The sequence below is a fragment of the Prunus avium genome, chromosome 3 (genome assembly GCF_965620075.1).
Source record: "Prunus avium chromosome 3, drPruAviu1.hap1.1, whole genome shotgun sequence".
NCBI classification, from domain to species: Eukaryota; Viridiplantae; Streptophyta; class Magnoliopsida; order Rosales; family Rosaceae; genus Prunus; species Prunus avium.
Window position 1 is genome coordinate 3883425 of NC_142286.1, and position 20503 is coordinate 3903927.

Below are 20503 nucleotides of genomic sequence, written 5' to 3' on the forward strand. Positions count from 1 at the left end.
GGGTTGACAGTAAAATGTAGTCAATTTCGTTTTACCATAAGTTAATAATTAATGTTGGCTTGCCAATGTAGTTGTTTGTTTTTTTTATAGTTGTTAGTTTTATTTTAATTTCTAATTGTGATAGAACTAGAGCATCCAATCAAACTGTCAAAAACGTTATACAACTTGTTTTGGTAGATTTTTATCTATAAAATAGTTCAATTGGATGAGAAAGAACAATAAGCATGGAGAGTCAGTAAAATGTAGTCAATTTCGATCATTTTTGAAGATACGAGCACACTGATTTGGCCAACTGACCTAACTCATAAAGTAGAATACCGACTACCTTTTCATTTGTACCTTCCCATTCTACATTCCGTTCTCATCCTTTAATTTGGTTTGATTATAAGACAACATAACATCATAGGTATGAGAGAAGGCAAAAAGAGAAAGTAGCTAGCGCCGTATGGAACGGGCTTGATCAAAATCTATCCTATTTAAAAACTAGTTAAACGTGTAGAATAAATTGATACTCACAACCTAGATCCCTAGCTCAACTGCAATGAAAAGTGTGTTCGAATTTGAATAAGATTAGATTTCGAAACTCCAATTATAGGAGACTGAACTTGGATTGGAAACTTCAATCCGCCAAACCCTGTTTCAATTGCAAACTAATCAAGGCACTAATTGAAAATTAATAAAAATAAGTATAATTAAGGACAATTGACACGTTGAGTCAAGTGGTGATTTGGTATTAAAATAATAGTTATTATTATTATTATTATATAAGGACATTAAATGCTGCTGGGCCTTTCTTGTCTATAAAGCTACACCTACAGCTCAGCCATGGCCAATGCAGTTCGTACGATGCTGAATCTGAAGGCCCTCTGCATGGAACCTGGTAATTGGATATTGTTTTCCAAAATAACAACATTGTTTCCTTTGAATAATAATATTTGTCTTGTTTTTATTCAGAGTCTCTTCTTCGATGCTGATGCTTGCTGAGTTTTTAAGCAAAAGATAATGTGACGCAAATTGGCCAACTATTTTTATTTATTTATAAACATGTTGTTCGCGTTGAACTTGTTTCATCCTTCCTATGTAAAGCTAAGATGTCATTAAAGCTAGCCTGCAATGGCGTTTTTTTAATAGTGACATTGTCACTTACAGTGTTACGATCGCACTGTTACGTAATGTTATTAATTAACATGTTATAATATAGGTACACGATTAATATGTCATGTATTTAGAGTATGCTATGAATAAATAATACAAGTTTTATAACATGAGTAGATTGATAAAACAATACGGCTGTGTGATGGGCACACCCATAAATTACTACAAAAATAATGTATTCAAGGGTTTTTTTTTCTTTCCATTTTTTACATTGAGGACTGCAAATGGTCCCCAAAAAAAAACAAGGAAGAACAATCTGACCAAGTCTTCAAAGAAATGCTCTGAATGACTGAGGGGGAAGTCCAAATTAATAGTGGTCCTGGTCCTAAAATTCAGAGAGAGACCAAAAGTTAGCAAAATCCTAATTCAGTTTATGGTATACAAGCTCTCACCCCAAAAGCTTATTTACTATTTGTATTTTTAAATATAAATGATAGTCTAAATTACAAGGAAATGACATAAGAGTTCGAACCTGAGACCACTAGTATGCAAATCAATACTTTTTTCACCGGGCTAGACCCCGTTGACTATTTACTATTTGTATTAAATTGCTTAAATTGGAAATATATATTTTGATCAACCTTGCTATTACCGGTCCTAACTTCCTATGCAAAAATAAACAATAATAATAAAACGACAAAAAGAAAAAGAAAAAGGGATAAGAATAGCTAAGAAATTGCTAGGTGAAGTTAAAGTACTGTGGTGGCAGAAGAAGGCATCAATGGTTATTTTCCTTCCATAAAAGAAGTATGCCCTACATGCCCAATTCATGTTTTATTATCTCAATAATGGCCCTCATCTTGCTAGGCACATGCTATGCAGGTACATCACCAAAATGCCAACCAAAAAAAAAAAAAAAAGGATTTTTCATGCATGTTCAATCAATTTTTCTCACAACCCACCAAATATATGATAAAAGTTTCACCAGTGAAATTTTGTAGAAGACAACTCAAAGATCCAAAGATCCACCCTAGCATTATGCATATGTAACCTATCATCCTCAATTATTATGCAAAGGTCCTCATGGATTGAACATTTTGTGTTTTTTTTGAGGAGGGGCAGTAGTATACTAAACTCACACACTACACCGATGTTAGAACTCGAACATAAGACGTTTTCTGGAAGAGCAATTGCTCCAAACCACTATACCAGTGGGTACTTTGCAAAATTTGTGTTTTTATTCATATAAATTATACAAAATGTTTGGGAAGCAATTGGAAAAGCAAAATTTCTTTGTCGGGGCGTTGGGGGGCTCCACGGCTTCTGCAAAGTGCACCATTTGCAGCTTAGTTTGTGTTTTCATTCAGAGCTCAATGATTCCATGCAATAGCTTGATGAATGATTGGGCCATGGCCATGGCCTTCCAAATATTTGCCCCTGCAGCCTCTTGAAATGGAAGCTTCAGCAGAAAAAAAGAAGAAAAAGATATAGGAGCTTGTCTGTTTATTATGATTGCAAGATGTTTGCAGAAATTTCTGATTGCAGTCCTGATGAGTCCTTTATTTTTTCTGAATTTTTATAGCATGCATGCCAGGGAATCAGGGATGCTCTTTTTTCACCCCTTAATTTTAAATATTCAATTAATATATATAGTTTTGTCTTATTAATTCAAAAACTTGATAGAGAGCACATGCAGACATGGATGAACCAAATTTGCAGCATTGTTGTGTCCCACTTCTCCTTTGTTGTTTCATATTAAATGTCACACAGAAAAAAGAAAAAGAAAAAGATAAGCCCACATAGCTTGGAAGTTTGGACCCAGAAATTGAAAAGAGTTTTGGGTCTAATTAGTGGACTTATAAATAGTCCAAAATTTTAGAAAAGCCCAAAGATCTAAAACATTAAGAAACCAAATACCAATTATTCCACATATTTGGTTTAAGTAAAATAAAAAACTAAACTCAAAGAAAAGAACAAGTAATGCTCAAGTGATTTCTTGATGCAATTATCAAATTTCTGTTTGGATTGCAATTTTTCTTTATGTTACATTTTAGTGAAGAGATGACACGTGTTTAAGAAATAAAAATTGATAATTGAATTTAGACGCATGTCATATTTATTTATTTTATGGTGAAATGGGGGGATTAACCCCTAAACACACAAAAAACTTAATGCCAGAGATCGTACAAGTTCTAGGAACTCTTAACAAATCATCATCAAAGGTAGTCTCAATCCGGCTAGGAATCTCATCAAGCACAAAGAACCCCAAATCAAAATTATAGCTTTCTTTCGCTAAACAGTCAGCCACCCTGTTTTTCTCCCTATAAGAGCATAGCAACTGGACAACAAAGATGCCATTGGATGTAGAACAAAGAGAGAAGATTTTTGGAGAAGTATGACTGCAGTCGCAGAGTCCATTTAAATACGCAAATTCGAGAGCTTCCTTTCGCTAAACAGTCAGCCACCTTGTTTTTCTCCCTATAAGAGCATAGCAACTGAACAACAAAGATGCCATTGGATGTAGTACAAAGAGAGAAGGTTTTTGGAGAAGTATGACTGCAGTCGCAGAGTCCATTTCAATACGCAACTTCGAGACGCATGTCATTGTCATCTTTTAACTTGACTCTACTAGTACTACTACCATGCATAACGGATGTCCGCAATAAAGTTTTTCTTCCTTTCATGTATTCTAAAGAATCAAATTGCTATTGGTTTCTCAGTGACGTTGGTTGTTGGTAACTTGGGAATATTTGAGAGTGGATTGATCATTAGTGTTTGGTTAAAAATATGAAAAAAAAGGGGTGGAAATTTGTTTTTGTTGTTGTTCTTACATTACATGTCCAGTACTAGTAGGTATCTAAAACTTAATAAATTATTGAAAAATTAAAAATAGAATAAACTTGGATTGTGCAATCAAGTGGGACTAAATAAAGAAATGCACTTTTACTATGCCTGAAATATATGATCATGTGAATTGCAGAGACAAGCAAAAGTCTGAAAACATTCTTTAAAATAGTAATGCAAGACAAAAAATTGCACCTCAAACCTGTCCATACAATCAAACAAAGGAAATGAAACAAGATGCTGATGTGAGGGCTCTCTACGGATTCTAAAGAGGCTTGTTTTGGTGATTATGAGAGAGAAACTTAAGGGGGTACTTGTTCCTTCCAATGAAATTGTATTGAGATTTTTGCTCCTCCCATGTAGTTTGGGGTACTGCAGAGAAACAAATTAAGTTGCTACAAATCTATGGCTTCTTTGAGGAGTTCATTTGGTAAGTAACCCATATGACTTATTTATTTATTTTTATTTATCTCTTAGTTTCTTGTGTTTATATGGTTTATGATATGGTGAATTGGCTAATAAAATTTTATGTTTCCATATTGAAGTGAAATTAGATTTCTTGGTATTGGAAAAACTTCATCAGTATGGCTTTATATCTTTGCCTCCTTTCTATTTACATACACAATTGCATGCATTTCATGCACTTTTTCACATTTACTTATGTTTTCCACTTTCCATTGTTTAACATGCAGTTATAGCTTATATGATGTATATTCTGATATGTTCTTCCATCCAATGGATTTATTGTAGGGAGTACTTTCTCATGGATGTGTGATGGAGAATTTGACTTGGGTTCTTACTGCACTCAAACAACTATCATTAACGTCGTAAATCTGCTCTTCGCCTTTCTTTTTTGCCTATTTATGCTTATAGATTTCATAAGAAAACATCATATAATAGGTAATGATCCCAACAGAAGGGACCAATTCTCTGTACTTGTTTCAATCTGTTGCGCTCTTACCAGCATTGCATATTTTGCTGCCGGTTTATGGGATCTAATAGCCCAAAGTGTTGAATCCAATCACTTTGGCTGGTTGGATTACTTTGTCCAAGGACTAATTTGGATTTCATTCACAGTTTCCTTGCTTGTTCAAAGGTCTAAATGGATCAAAGTTCTAAACTCTGTTTGGTGGGTGTCCTCCTTCTCATTGGTCTCGGCTCTAAACATCGAAATGTTTTTAAGAACCCATGACATTCACCTTTTTGACATACTGTCATGGCTAGTGAACTTTTTACTTCTCTTGTGTGCTTTTAGAAACCTCAGTCACTTTGTTTATCAACATACCCAAGTTAACAGCCTATCCGAACCTTTAATAGCTACAAAGTCTGCTAGAAAGAGCCAGAAAACAGATCTAGATAATGCCAGCTTCCTTAGCAAATTGACATTTTCTTGGATTAATCCTTTACTAAACTTGGGTTCCTCAAAAACATTAGCTCTTGAAGACATACCTTCTCTGGTTTCAGAAGATGAAGCAAATTTGGCATACCAGAAGTTTGCTCATGCATGGGATTCACTGTCAAGGGAGAAGAGCTCAAGCAGTACAGGAAACCTGGCTCTCCGAGCGATAGCAAAAGTTTACATGAAAGAAAACATATGGATAGCCTTTTGTGCATTCCTCAGGACCATTTCAGTTGTAGTATCTCCTCTTATACTATATGCTTTTGTAAATTATTCAAATAGTGACAAGGAAAGTCTCTCTGAAGGCATCACTATAGTGGGGTGCCTAATTCTTACCAAGTTGGTTGAGTGTTTGAGCCAGAGACATTGGTTTTTTGATTCAAGGAGGTCTGGAATGAAGATGAGGTCAGGTTTGATAGCGGCAATCTATCAAAAGCAGCTGAAACTTTCTAGTTTGGGAAGGAGAAGGCACTCAGCTGGGGAGATTGTAAATTATATAGCAGTCGATGCCTATCGAATGGGAGAGTTCCCATGGTGGTTCCATTCAACATGGAGCTATGCACTGCAACTATTCCTCTCTGTTGGTGTTCTTTTTGGGGTGGTAGGTCTTGGTGCTCTTCCTGGTTTGATTCCTCTCATCATTTGTGGTCTCCTGAATGTACCATTTGCAAAGGCAATTCAAAAGTTTCAGTCCCAGTTCATGATAGTTCAAGATGAGCGACTGAGAGCCACTTCTGAGATCCTGAACAGCATGAAAACCATTAAGTTACAATCCTGGGAAGAGAAGTTCAAAAGTTTGGTTGGTTCCCTTCGTGACCGTGAACTCAAATGGTTGGCTGAGTCGCAATTTAAAAAAGTTTATTGCAATTTACTATATTGGATGTCACCTACCATCATCTCTTCAGTTATCTTTATGGGATGCATCCTTTTCCAAAGTGTCCCTCTAAATGCAAGTACAATATTCACAGTTTTAGCTTCATTAAGGAGCATCGGAGAACCTGTCAAAATGATACCAGAGGCTCTTTCAGTAATGATCCAAGTCCAGGTCTCATTGGACCGGCTAAATGCCTTCTTGGTCGATGACGAGCTGAATGATGATCAAATAAGGAACTTAACATCACAGAAATCAGATGAAAGCTTAAGAATTGAAAGAGGCATTTTCAGCTGGTATCCTGAATCAACAGTTCCAACTCTGAGAGATGTGAATTTAGAAGTGCAAAGGGAGCAGAAAGTTGCAGTTTGTGGACCAGTTGGAGCTGGAAAATCATCACTGTTATATGCTGTACTTGGAGAGATGCCAAAAATTTCAGGAACTGTGAGTTTAAAAACAGATGAAAATATATACTATCTATCATGCACCAAGTTTTTTCCAAAAATTTCAGTTGCTTACTTTTTTATTGCTTGCAAGCAGGTTGATGCATTTGGAACTATGGCCTATGTTTCTCAGACTTCTTGGATACAAAGTGGGACGGTTCTTGATAACATACTTTATGGGAAACCAATGGACAAGAACAAATATGAGAAGACCATAAATGCTTGTGCTTTGGATAAGGACATTAATAGTTTTGAACGTGGTGATCTTACTGAAATAGGCCAGAGGGGGATTAACTTGAGTGGAGGACAGAAGCAGCGGATTCAGCTGGCGCGAGCTGTCTATAGTGATGCTGATATCTATCTCCTTGATGACCCCTTTAGTGCAGTGGATGCACATACGGCTGCAATTCTATTTCATGTAAAAAAAACAAATTCAAGGGTTTTATGAAGTACAATAAGAAAATTTAGTCATGTTGTGTGTATAGGAACTGTTTACTCAATTTGAATGACTTTTGCAGGACTGTGTCATGGGTGCTCTAGCGAAGAAAACTGTAATTCTGGTGACTCATCAAGTTGAATTCCTCCCAGAAGTTGATAATATTTTGGTATGTTATTATTAGTACACATTCCAATTTTATTTGTGGTTAAGTTTTAAACGTGTTATTTATGATCCCCCAGTGAGTATTTGGTAACATAACACATGTCTTTTCACATATCATTTCCTTTCCAGGTAATGCAAGATGGACAAATTACTCAATCTGGAAGCTATGAGAGTCTTTTGACAGCTGGAACAGCATTTGAGCAGCTTGTGAATGCTCACAGAGATGCAGTAACGACATTAGGACCTTCAAATTATCAAAGCCAAGAAGATATGATTCAGCTAGAGGAGTCTCACAGGACTTACGTCACTGGAAAGAACAGTGGAGGGGATATTTCTTTGAAGAGTGTACCGGGGGTGCAACTAACCAAAGAAGAAGAGAGAGAGATTGGTGATGATGGATGGAAGCCCTTCTGGGATTATATTATTGTTTCTAAAGTAACTCTTCTTCTGTGCTTAGGGGTAATAGCACAATTTTGTTTTATTGGTCTTCAGGCTGTTGCAACTTATTGGTTAGCTCTAGCAATTCAAATTCCTAATATAACCATTGGCATGCTGATTGGTGTTTATACTGCAATTTCAACACTTAGTGCTGTCTTTGTGTATCTAAGGACATGCTTTGCAGTCCATATGGGACTAAAAGCTTCTAGAGCCTTTTTCTCTGGTTTCACTGATGCTATCTTTAAGGCTCCCATGCTGTTCTTTGACTCAACCCCCGTTGGGCGGATTTTGACAAGGGTAAGTACATCCAATCCTTAACATCACCTCCTCACTTTCGCTGTGGGTGTATTACAGTACTTATTTTCAGAATTCATTCAGTATTTCTAATTTTGCAGGGTTCATCAGATTTAAGTATTTTGGATTTTGACATACCTTTCTGCATTAACTTTACTGTCTGTGCTGTCATTGAACTGCTGACAACGTTTGCAATGATGGCTTCTGTCACATGGCAAGTTCTCATTGTAGGCATTCCAGCCATGGTTGCTGCAAAACATGCTCAGGTGGATTGGAATATCAATTTCATAATTATCTTTATCTCTCTTTTTCTTCACCTGTAAATGATGGAAATAACTTTTTTGTTTTGTTCCAAGGGCTATTATCTAGCCTCTGCTAGGGAACTAATAAGAATCAATGGAACAACCAAAGCTCCTGTTATGAATTATGCAGCCGAAACATCACTTGGAGTGGTCACCATTAGAGCTTTTAAAATGGGACACAGGTTCTTCCACAACTACTTAAAGCTAGTTGACACAGATGCCAGACTGTTCTTTCATTCTAATGCAACCATGGAGTGGTTAATTATAAGGACAGAAGCACTTCAGAATTTGACCTTTTTTGTGGCTGCTTTTTTCCTTGTTTTTCTCCCTAAGGGTTATGTTGATCCAGGTATCTATAAGCGAGGTCCATGTTTCCCAAAATCGAATTTTAGGTTTTTAACAGTAGTCTTTGTTTTGTGGATGTCTGCAGGGCTTGTGGGACTTTCTCTTTCTTATGGCTTATCACTAACTGTGACACAAATTGCTGGGACTCGATGGTATTGTAACTTATCAAACTACATAATCTCAGTTGAAAGGATAAAGCAATTCATGCAGATTTCACCAGAGCCTCCTGCAATTGTGGAGGACAAGAAGCCACCATCTTCATGGCCTAACAAGGGTAGGATAGAGCTGCATTCTCTGAAAGTAAGATGTTCAAAGTCATACAGATGAACTTCCTCATTGGAGTTTCTTTACCACCTTATCATCTGATAATCAAAAAATCTAATTGTAATAATTTGGTTTTGTTGGTTAAAGATAAAATATCGTGCAAATGCTCCTCTAGTTCTGAAGGGAATGACATGCACATTCAAAGAAGGGACTAGAGTAGGAGTTGTGGGAAGGACAGGAAGTGGAAAAACTACACTCATAAGTGCTTTGTTTCGCTTAGTAGAGCCGGCGAGTGGTACAATTACTATAGACGGCATTGACATCTGCTCTCTAGGTCTAAAAGATTTGAGAATGAAGCTCAGCATCATCCCTCAAGAACCAACTCTTTTCAGGGGTAGCATCCGAACCAACTTGGATCCTCTAGGCCTTTACTCCGATGACGAAATATGGAGAGTGAGCTAACTGACTCCAGTTCTGATGAACAGGCTTTTCCTGCATAATTTTTACATTGTTTCTCAGCAAGTTTTACTAATGAAGTTAATGCATCATTTAATGTTTAGATGTACTTCTGTTTTGTACTAATACATTATGGATGATTTTAATCATTTATTTGTAGGCTCTAGAGAAGTGTCAGCTCAAGGCAACAGTCAGTAGCCTACCTAATCTTCTAGACTCATCTGGTGAGTTTATGATGTTCCTTAAAAACAAATGAGAAAATATATGCTAAACATGTTACTTAAGCACTCAATATCAAGTATATATTGAGGTTGTGAATAAAATGATTTGAACAGTAAGTGATGAAGGGGAAAATTGGAGTGCGGGACAACGCCAGCTCTTTTGTCTTGGCAGAGTCCTTCTCAAGAGGAACAGAATTCTAGTTCTAGACGAGGCTACGGCGTCCATTGATTCTTCGACAGACGCGGTTCTGCAGAGAATCATCAGGCAGGAATTTGCAGAATGCACAGTGATAACTGTAGCGCACAGAGTTCCAACCGTTATAGACAGTGACATGGTCATGGTCCTCTCCTATGGTAAGCTTTTGTATGTTCCAGTTATCTCTGTATCACAGAATTTCAATCAAAACTGCAGGGCCTGTGACCTTGTGATATTTTTATATGAAGCCTATTGCTAATATGCAAGGTGGTTTAATTTGTTTGTGTATGTTTATAGGGAAGCTGGTGGAGTATGAAGAGCCTTCAAAGCTCTTGGATACCAACTCCTACTTCTCCAAGCTTGTAGCTGAATATTGGTCAAGTTGCAGGAGAACCTGATGCCCAAACAAATCTATCTAATGAAAAGAAAACAGATTTATTAAATCATTTTATAGCAATTTGTAACTATTTGATTTGAAATTTGCTGTTAGAATTGCTCTTGGTCTGAAGAAAATCCTGTCCTCACTTTAAAATGGGATCATAGGCCTTAGCAGATTTGGGGATGAACACATAGGAGTTTGGAGACTTTGAAAGACCAATGGGAAAGAAAGGTGAGAAACGAAAGCTCAAGTAACAAGCAAGTAAACGCCTGAATACTTCATTTAAGTTGATGCTAGAAAAAAATTAAGACAAAAAAAAATCAAAAAACCCAAGGGTGGAAAAACAAAAACCAAAGAGCTTCAAACAAAATGACATAAAGATGTGAGATAAATATTCATTTCACTTTGGCCAAATAAATAAATAAATCATATATATATATAGGGGCGGATCCGTGGCACTATATTTTTGACACAAATTTTAAACCATTAGATTTAAGCACTATTAATGACTGAGATTAAATCTAAGAACTAATTTATTATTATCTTTCTAATAATTACATTTATTCAAATTATTATTATTTTAATCTAATAATTATGAATTCCATAGTACCCCAAATTCTACATCTCCCGTAGGGGTGGGCATAAAAACCGATGAACCGAATGAATCGACCGAACCAAACCAAACCGGACCGAAAAATAAGGTTTTTTTGACCAAACCGAAAAAGTCAACATTGGACCTGACCCGAACCGAAGTCAACGGTTCGGCCCTCGGTTCCAAATTTTTTTGAACCGGTGGACCTGAACCGAACCGCCTATTATTTAATTATATATAAATTTGACACATGGCATGATATTATTGCCTAAAATGTGCTTGTACCGTGCGCTTGCTTGCACTAGATTACTCTAACCTAATATAAACATCTCCTCTTGACCTAACTAGCAGCCAGCCTCCATCTCAATTAATTTTTTTCGCCGCTCTCCATCTCTCAAAGAACAAAACAAGCAGATCTATCGTCTCCCTAGCTCTATCGTCTCCCTAACCTAATATAAACATCTCTCAAGCAGATCTGGAAGAACAAAACAAGAACTTGACTACCATGGTAGGTCTATTATTTATGTAGTTTTGTGTTTCTTTCTTAGTTTGCATCTTATGAGACTTTTAGTTATGGTCTGATGTAGGAGCGTGGGGCATGAATATTGTGAGCTCTGTGGGAATTATCATGGCCAACAAGCAGCTCATGTCCCCCCATGGCTTTGGCTTTGGCTTTGGTAAGTTCCTCTTTCTTCTTCTTCTTTTAACTATACTGTGTTTTCTTTTAATTTCAGATCTGAAGTAGACATCTTTTTTTCATAATTCATATTCACTTCTTCTCACCATTGATTTTTTTTTTTGAAAAGAAACTTTATCATTCAAAAAGGAAAGAACGAACACAGAACACAATGGCCAAGGGGGCCACCAAAAAAAGAAAGAACAAAAAACAAAAAAACCTCTACCATACAACACAGCTGCTTTCCAGTCAGCTCCTCTCTAATTTCCTGAGTTCATTTTCGTCTGTTTTGTCTAATTTTATGACCTTAGTTGGGGTAAAGTTGCTTTCTTGCAGATGCCATATTTATTTTTGTTTTTTTTAATGTTTTTTTTATGCCCACCCCTACCTTTTCTTGTCAATTTTGTATTGGGTTTTCGATTGTATGTGTGGATCTTAAGTTTTGGTTTTGCATATGTGAGAGCTGTATGTTTTGGATTGTATATTAAATATACATGCACTGTAGTGATGTTCATGGTCTTCAGATTGTTCATATTTGTCATCACAGTGGAGAGGCCATTAGTTAAAGATAGATGATAATTTTCTTCTGGTGCCTATGTTTGCTTTTATAAAGCTCTAATATGAGGTTATATAATTTTGTTGTTTATCTGTTTCTTGTTCAGGAGTAGTTCATGATTTTTGGCATATTCATTTGTTAAACTTTGAATGGTTTTGAAGATAAGCAAAAAATTTATTTCTATTTTTACTGAAATTATATGTTTGGTGATTGATTGTTGACTGATACAAGTGTATTTTTGGACAGATGAATGCAGCTTGCTTTGTCAAAACTTTTGGATGGATGGATGCTGATGTTTTGAAGGGATATTTGTTATTTTTTTTGTCATGGGTTGTAATCGTTATAATTTGGATTTCTTGCTTTATTATTTGTGTGGGTGTATTATTTATAATTTGAATGAGTTCAGCATTTGAAAATTGAAAGAGTAGAAAAATATATTCACAAAAAAAAAAAAAAAAGAGTAGAAAAAAATGATTTGGGCCAGTTAATACTGAACTAAAGATTATTTGGGCTTAAAAATAACTAGTAGTGGGCTAAAGCCCAAAACCGACCAAAAAGCCTGAACCGAACCTGAGCCTATCGGGTTAGCTGGTTCGGCCCATTTTCGGCTTTTGATTTGGATCCGATTCAACCCGAGAACCGATATTTTACTCGGTTCGGCCCACGGGTCACTCAAAATTCAACCCGACCCGAACCGTGCCCAAGCCTAATCTCCCGTCCTCCATGCCCAGCGTTGGTAATCTCCATAGCCTCGATGTGCTAAAAATCACTATTTGCCCACCTTTCATACCCAAATCAAAACAAAACAATGCATATAGAGTTTGAGAAAATACCCAAGCGAACATGGGATTGTTAGGATCAGAAAACACTTCTCTCCACTCAAAACCAGAACGAATTTGGGGTCTTCCATGGGAGGGTAGGGTAATCATGCTCTTAGTTTTTAGAAATTTCATTAGGGATGATCACAATGAATCTCAATCAATTGCTTTACCCCTTTATCAGTAATCTTAATTTTATTAGCAACTAATTGAGTGAGTGAATCAGCAACCATGGCTCCTCTTTTTTTTTTGGTTAACTGGACATTCTTCATGATATTAAAATCTAGAAAGTTTGGCAAAGAAACCTGCAAAATATAATGTTGGAGAAAGAGGGATGGCGAGACCAGAGAGACTCGCAGAAAGAAACCCGCAATCATGGCTCCAATTAATATGCCTTTCAAAGCAATCATGCATCTATTTGGCGGTGTGGTTATTGATTTGACTCCTTATGAGGATGAAATTTATGGTCCCGATTGATCTCAATTTGGACGATTTGATTAGGATTCTAAATAGACTAGATGCCATTGTTGAGTGCTGAGTGCTCACCCTGAGCTACAGGTAGAAAGACAAAGAAAGTTGGAGAATTATGGATAGTGTGCGATTGGTAATTATTATGTTATAATAATAATAAACAATGTTGAATAAATGTATTATTAGAAAGATAATAATAAATTAGTTGTGAGATTTAATCTCAGCCATTAATAGTGTTTAAATCTAATGGTTCAAAATTTGTGTCAAAACTTGCGTAAAAAACATAGTGCCACGGATCCACCCCCTATATATTCATTTCGCGTCAAGAAAGTAACCCCATTAAAAATTCTTAATGGAAGGGAGATTCTCCAATAAGTATTTTATGTTAAGGATTAGTTACATGCTTCTAATCTTAGCCGTTTGATTGTATTCATTAAATGTGTTGGTAGTCTCTTAGATGCAATTCAATGGCCGAAAGGAGTTTTGGTTCCACCGATTTCCATATGTTATGGAGAATAATTACACCAGCACATTATGGATTCAGTTTAAACACTTTTGTTGAAGTGATCATCACAATGGAGATGACTGATAATGATAGTTTTGGTATAGAGATGTCAGTACTCAGTACATGTATTGTTGTTCTGAGATTAGTGTTTTACGCTCAGCAACCTAAACTGGCCATCTCCATTCGCAGCATGAATTTGGACCTTTCGCCTACGTCACACTTTATTTCTAAAATTTATATCTGCATTTTTTAAGAACTGATATTCCAGAGAGGAGACGAGAAAATAGTAAGAAGTAATAAACATTAAATTTTCCCTAACCACTAGTTGTAAGATTATTTGCTCATCTAGTTCCGAATTTGCCTCTGGTATTTTCATCTGTGTGTGAGTAATTTCTTGGCTTTTTGCTAATGCAGAACCTCATTGCTACTCAACTTGGAGTTCAGAGGATCGCAGGCATTACCGTCTTCAACACAAGAGAAGAACAAACATACGACCCTTTGCCAGATTTGGAGGTTTTTGGTTCTTTTTTTCTCTAAGAAATCTAAGAAAAAAGTAGTTTGGTATATCTATCTGCTGGTAATTTTTTTTTTTTTTGACACTGTTTCATCCAGACACTTAGCGTTGCCTGATTTTTTGATGTACTGTATTTGCCATCTAAACTATAACACCAGATGCTTTTTTTTTTTGGTCAAGCAGATGCTTTTGGTTATTGTTCATGTCAAGCAGATCCGAAAGGCAAGCCGCTGGTTCAAGTTCGATGATCGGTGATGTTTGCTTCTGATGGCTAAGCTTCAGTTATCTCTCCCTTCCCCTATTCAAGTAATTGACGGTTCGATTGCGTTGAGGAGCAATTGTAAATATGTTTTGATTTTACTATTATAACTTTTAAATTCGTCAGTTGGCCAAACTCTTTCTTTAAACATACTAGCCTCAGGCTTGTGCCAATTTTTATTTTTATTTTATTTTATTTTTTATTTTAGAATTAAAAAGGATAATGAGTAGTTGTGTTCTATAAAAATAGGACCCATTATCTTATGAAAAAGTGTGAATTTGCTCAGTGATCGCGGTACACCTGCTTAACAAAAATGAGGAAGACCTTCATCCTCTTCCTGCTATGTTGTGGGGATGCCAAGACTATATAAACAAAAATTGGGTTTGTTCTATCCATCATGTATATCGTGAGTGCAATATGGTGGCAGATAGATTAGCTGAATTGGGTTCATGTCTTGAGTTGGGTCTGTCAACCTTTCATAATCCTCCTGATACTATTAGGTCTTTTCTTAGTGAAGATTTACTTGGAGTCTGTAGGCCTCGAGTCATTATTTAAGTTCTTTGTTGGGCGTTAGCCCCATTTCTTCACCAACAAAAAAAGAGTGTGAATTTACCATATTATTCTTATTTAATTAATAATTTCAATTCTTATTGTTTGCATTAACAAATGGCATTTTCTAGTATTTTGAAGTAGCTTCTCCGCACGCGCTTCCGAGCCTGCGAGATGTTTTTTTTCAAAATTTTTTATATTTATTTTAGAATTAAAAAAGATAATGGGTAGTTGTGTTCCATAAAGATAGGATCCATTATTTGATTTTTCTTTTAATTTTAAATTAAAAAAATTTTAATATGAAAAAGTGTGAATTTACCATATTATCCTCATTTAATTAATAATTTCAATTCTTAATGTTTGCATTAACCAAGGGCATTTTCTAGTATTTTGAATGTTTCACCATTCTCTATCTTTTGCTTTATATATACAGATAGATGCAATAGATTCGATGTTAGACATTCATAATTTAGCAAACTAACGCATAATTTGGTGAATATATTTGGCGGCTCTGGCATTATTGTTTGTTTAATTTAGGAACCTACGGGTCCAGATTCCCACCCACAACTGCCAAATAGCAACATAAAAATGATAAAAAAAACACAACAGCATAAGCTAAGAACTACATGAAGTAGTGGCAGAAAGGGGTCATTTCCCTTTCATAAGGGCTGTGCCCTACAATGCCCAATTCATGTTTTCTTATCTCAATGATGCCATTCAGACACTCATCCTGTTGGACACATGACTATATACCTACAATCATACATCACAAATCACTACTCTCTGAAAAAGTTGATTTTTCATGAATGTGTTCAATCATTTTGCTCTTCTGATAATTGACCAAACACAAGATAGTTGGTTCACTCATTGAGCATTGGTGCTCTTATTATACACACACAATCTTTAGGGAAGCCATGGAAAGGCAACATTTCTTTGTGCCTCTCTTGCTTCAGAGCTCAATGATTCCATACCAAAGCTTAATGAATGATTGGGAAGCTTCAACATATAAATAAAAAAGGTTTTTTTTTATATCATAAATGGTCCCTGAGGTTTGCGAAATTATCACCTTTTGTCCTTAACGTTTTTTGTGACACTAATGGTCCTTAAGGTTAGCCTCTACACATCAAAATGGTCCATGCCGTTAGCTTCCGTCAAATTTTTTGTTAAATTGATGACGTCGGCTCCACACATCCAATGGTATAGCGCCACATGGCTTAAAATATAATATAATATATTTTAAAACTTAAAATCCATAAAAAATAAATTAAAAACAACTTAAATCTTTATATATATTTTAAATATCTTTCTCTCTCTCTCCCTCTCCCAGTGTTCTCGTTCCCTTTCCCCCTCGCAGACCCACTCATTTCTCCCCTCGCTTCCTCCCTTCTCTCTCTCTCTCTCTCTCTCTCTTTGTGTTATCTTTCCCTCCCCGCCTCGCAAACCCACTCCTATCTCCATCCTCTTCCTCCCTTCTCTCTCTCTCTCTCTCTCTCTCTCTCTCTCTCATTCGATTTGTACATAGCATGAAATATATTTAAAAATATATAAAAAGGTTTAAGTTGCTTTTATTTTATTTTTAATTTTTTAATTTTAAGTTTAAAAAATATTATATTATATTTAAAACCACGTGTCTCTATATCGTTGGATGTGTGGGCTCTACACATGTGCCACATCATCAATTTAACAGAAAATTTGACGAAAGCTAACAGTAGGGACTATTTTAATGTGTGGAGGGTAACCTTAAGGACCATAGTGTCACAAAAAATGTTAGGGATAAAATGTGATAATTTCGTAAACCTCATGGACCATTTGTGATAAAAAAAACCAATTAAAAAAAGGAGATTGTCTGTTTATCAAGATTGTAATAGTAATAAGATGTTTGCATTAATTGCTGATTGTTGTCTTATATGTTCTTTTTACACAGAGATGCTCTTTATTATTATTATTATTATTATTATTATTATTATTATTATTATTAGGTTTAAATACTTTTTTCATCATTGGGTTTTACATGAAATTTTAATTTGGTCACTAAGAAAAAAATTTAGCCAAATTGGTCACTGTATTAACCAAAGTTCATAGACTTGACATTAAGTTTCCTTTAAGTTTTTGGGTTAAATACTTTTTTTGTTACTGGGTTTTACATGAAATTTCAATTTGATCACTGAGAAATATGGAGGGAGGGTGAGCCAACTGACTCTAGTTGTGAAAAGGCTTTTCCTGCATAAAATTGCCATTGTTTCTCAGCAAGTTTTACTAATGAAACCCAGTTCATGCATATCCTATAATGTTTAGATAATTTTAATCATTTATTTGTAGGCACTAGAGAAGTGTCAGCTCAAGGCAACAATCAGTAGCCAACCTAATCTGCTAGACTCACCTGGTGGTGAGTTTATGATGTTCCTTAAAAACAAATGAGAAAAGTTAAGTTATTTTAAACATCTTACTTAAGTACTTTAGTATGATGTTGTGCTTGTGAAGTAAATTGATAATGCTGTGTATGTAGGGAAGCTGGTGGAATACGAAGAGCCTTCAAAGCTCTTGGATACCAACTCCTACTTCTCCAAGCTTGTAGCTGAATCTTGGTGAAGCTGCAAGAGAACCTGATAACCAAAATGTCACCCACCACAAATCTATCTAAGGAAAAGGAAACAGATGTTGGACATTCCACATGATCAATAGTGGAAAAAGATAAAGCATAAGAGGAAACAGATAAAGAAGACAAAAGCATCAGCCAAGAACTTTTTACATGAACTAGTGGCTGAAGGGGTCGTTTCCCTTTCTACAATGTTTCATCATAAATTCACCAAACACATGATAGTTCTAGTTGGTTCGCTTATTGAGCATTTGTGCTTTTATTATATATGCACCATCTTTAGGGAAGCAATGGAAAGGCAACATTTGTGCTCTTATTTCTTTTCTCTTTTTTGTGACAATCTTTCCCACTTTCCCAAATAATAAGTTAGAAGTTTTAACCCAGACATTAAAGGGAGTTTTGCGCATAAAATAAAAGAATGGACATGATTTTCTTGGCCTTTTACTATAAGCTGAAGGAGTAAAATTCATGGTTTTGAAGAGAGGGAAATCGAAATTAGGTGCATTGGATTGAATTAAAGCTTTTCATAACAATTTAAATAATTTTGAAAATTTTCATCTATCATCAATTAATTTTGAGTTGAATGTTTACATCTAATACGAAAGAGCATTTTTACCCATTGATTCTTTCTCAGAAGCATGGGTGACTATTGTACCACAGCTCATGATTACAATATGAAGTACCTCTACCTCTTTTGTAAGTGAACCAAAAATCAAAGAACCTCATCATACCATAGATATATGTCACTTAATGTGACACATATACATGATTTCCTAACATTATATATGTAATGATCAATGATCATGGTGTGGGGTTTTACTTTGAATCTGACAGAAACACCAAGTCCAACAATAATTCCACTTCAAATTGTTATGAATCCCTCATGGCCTGAAGGAATTTTATGATCAAACTTAATTATCTTAACCTGTAACAGCTATAGCCAGCATTGGACGAGTTTAGGTTTTCCGTTTTATTTCTTTTATTTATTTAAAAAAAGCGTAATTCGAATTTAGAACTTCTTCCGACAAAGTGAAGAAAAACAATACGCAATGTAATATTTAATAGTAAAGCCCAATAGCCACAAAGCAAATATTACAACCTGAAAACGACGAGAGAGTAGCCAAATCATTGTTGGCAACTGTAAAAAAAAGGACAACCAGTTCATTAACGTTTCCTTTATTTAAACAAATAAATATTTATTGAGGAGGGAGATTCAACTTTCCCTGTTTAGTTGATCAATGTTTCTTTCCCTGTGAGTAAGATCTACGTCACGTGCCAGATCTGATATCAACAAATTATATGTGCATTATTAATATTGGATCCGGATCATCTGCTTGGTTTTCTGGATTCGGTTCATCTGTTTGGTTTTCTAGATCCGGATCATCTGCTTGGTTTTTTTAGCTAGGATTTACTTGACTTTCATCCTGCCTCATTAAAAAATAATCTAAAGGCTAACAAATTGACGCTACATATATTAACCAAAAAAAAAACTTAAAACAAGAAGTTTGCATGCTCTTTGTAGATGACGCTCCTAACAAATTGAATTTTGAGACGTCCAATTTCAAAATAAAAAAATTAAAGGAATTCAAAAGCTTAAAAAAAAAGTTAAAGGAATCATTGAATGACATGTTATTCTTATTACCTGCTTCAAATCACAAAAAATGCATCTTGTATTTCAGGTACTTAAGAGCATTTATTTTCATTTTCCCTCCTCCAAATACGACTTGTTTAGAAAAGGGTACTAATAAAAATGTGCTTATATTCTGTGATTTGACTGCCGAATTACTATATTCTTATTATACCTGCTTCATATATAAGCCTCAAGTTCAAGACAAAATGATTAGCAAAAGACAATGTACTTACTGCAGTTTTGTATTCCTTATTAAAATGTTGAGCATACACCAACTAGCTCTTGGTATGCTAGTATTTATCTTTTCGAAGATGAAAGATGTCTCGAGCTCGAATCCCCACACTCATTCTCATTAAAAAAAATCAATTAACATGCTTGTCAAGTTTGAGAAACTGAATATATTCTGAAAACATCCGCATATATGTTTTCATCCGTCCATTGCTAGAATATTACCATTTTATAATGACATGTATTTTTCATGGAATTATTATAGTTTATATGGATAGCAGCATGCGCATGCAGTCTGTGAACCACCGCATACTGACGCATTCGTTTTGTCTTCTATCAAGAAGCTGAAAGTGAATATTTTTTGGCATGTTCTTCTTCAATGGTGATTAATTAATAAATAAAGAGATAGAGACTGGCATGTAATTTACTCGTGAAAATGAAATGCATGTGTTTTCAACACTGAAAAGTCTTGGCCATGCCTAAGATAAGAGGGGTCGTCTCATGTCCACACAATGTTTGGTTTTTATTATTATAAAATAAATAAATAATTTATTTATTTGTAATAATCATAGATGAATGAGAAAGCTGCAATATTATAGCCTCCCATATACAAAAAAGGTTGATTGGTGGATCTGCAAAGAATAATTATTCATGATGAGTTGGTGCGGAAAATGAAAACTCATTGCATATGGCAACGAGAAAATACCATAGCTATAGCTTTTAATTGAACCCATCATTCCAAAAGACAAGAACCGGCCATTTTCATGGTAATGCAAAAACAAAAGTTCTATGAATTTGTAGGAGCCACTTGTGAGGATAGAGTGTAAAATCATTCGAAATTTGGGTTCATGTGAACTAGAATTAGGAGGCTTAAACGGGGCCATAATCCCGAACTTAAAAGTATTTGTCTCAATCTTCAAAAAAGAAGTTATTTGAACTAACGATATGTTTACTAATCCGT

At 35.4% G+C, this 20503-nt stretch overlaps 1 protein-coding gene and 1 long non-coding RNA gene across 3 annotated transcripts; both read left to right on the forward strand.

The window, feature by feature from the left end:
• Positions 1 to 4688: 4688 nt before the first annotated feature.
• On the forward strand, positions 4689 to 10167 carry LOC110769918 (ABC transporter C family member 8-like). Its single transcript, XM_021973971.2, has 11 exons — positions 4689 to 6653; positions 6750 to 7070; positions 7171 to 7257; positions 7383 to 7988; positions 8087 to 8251; positions 8342 to 8636; positions 8718 to 8932; positions 9044 to 9349; positions 9513 to 9576; positions 9688 to 9927; positions 10067 to 10167. The coding sequence occupies exons 1-11, from the start codon at positions 4707 to 4709 to the stop codon at positions 10165 to 10167; spliced, it is 4347 nt and encodes a 1448-aa protein (XP_021829663.2). The 5' UTR covers positions 4689 to 4706.
• Positions 10168 to 11074: 907 nt separating this feature from the next.
• Positions 11075 to 12388, forward strand: LOC148295460 (uncharacterized). 2 transcript variants are annotated; one of them, XR_015834438.1, is made up of 3 exons: positions 11075 to 11248; positions 11312 to 11417; positions 12219 to 12388. It is a non-coding gene; the product is annotated as an uncharacterized LOC148295460 (long non-coding RNA). The 2 variants fall into 2 exon arrangements; XR_015834439.1 differs by having other exon boundaries at positions 11328 to 11417.
• The last annotated feature ends 8115 nt before the right edge of the window (positions 12389 to 20503 follow it).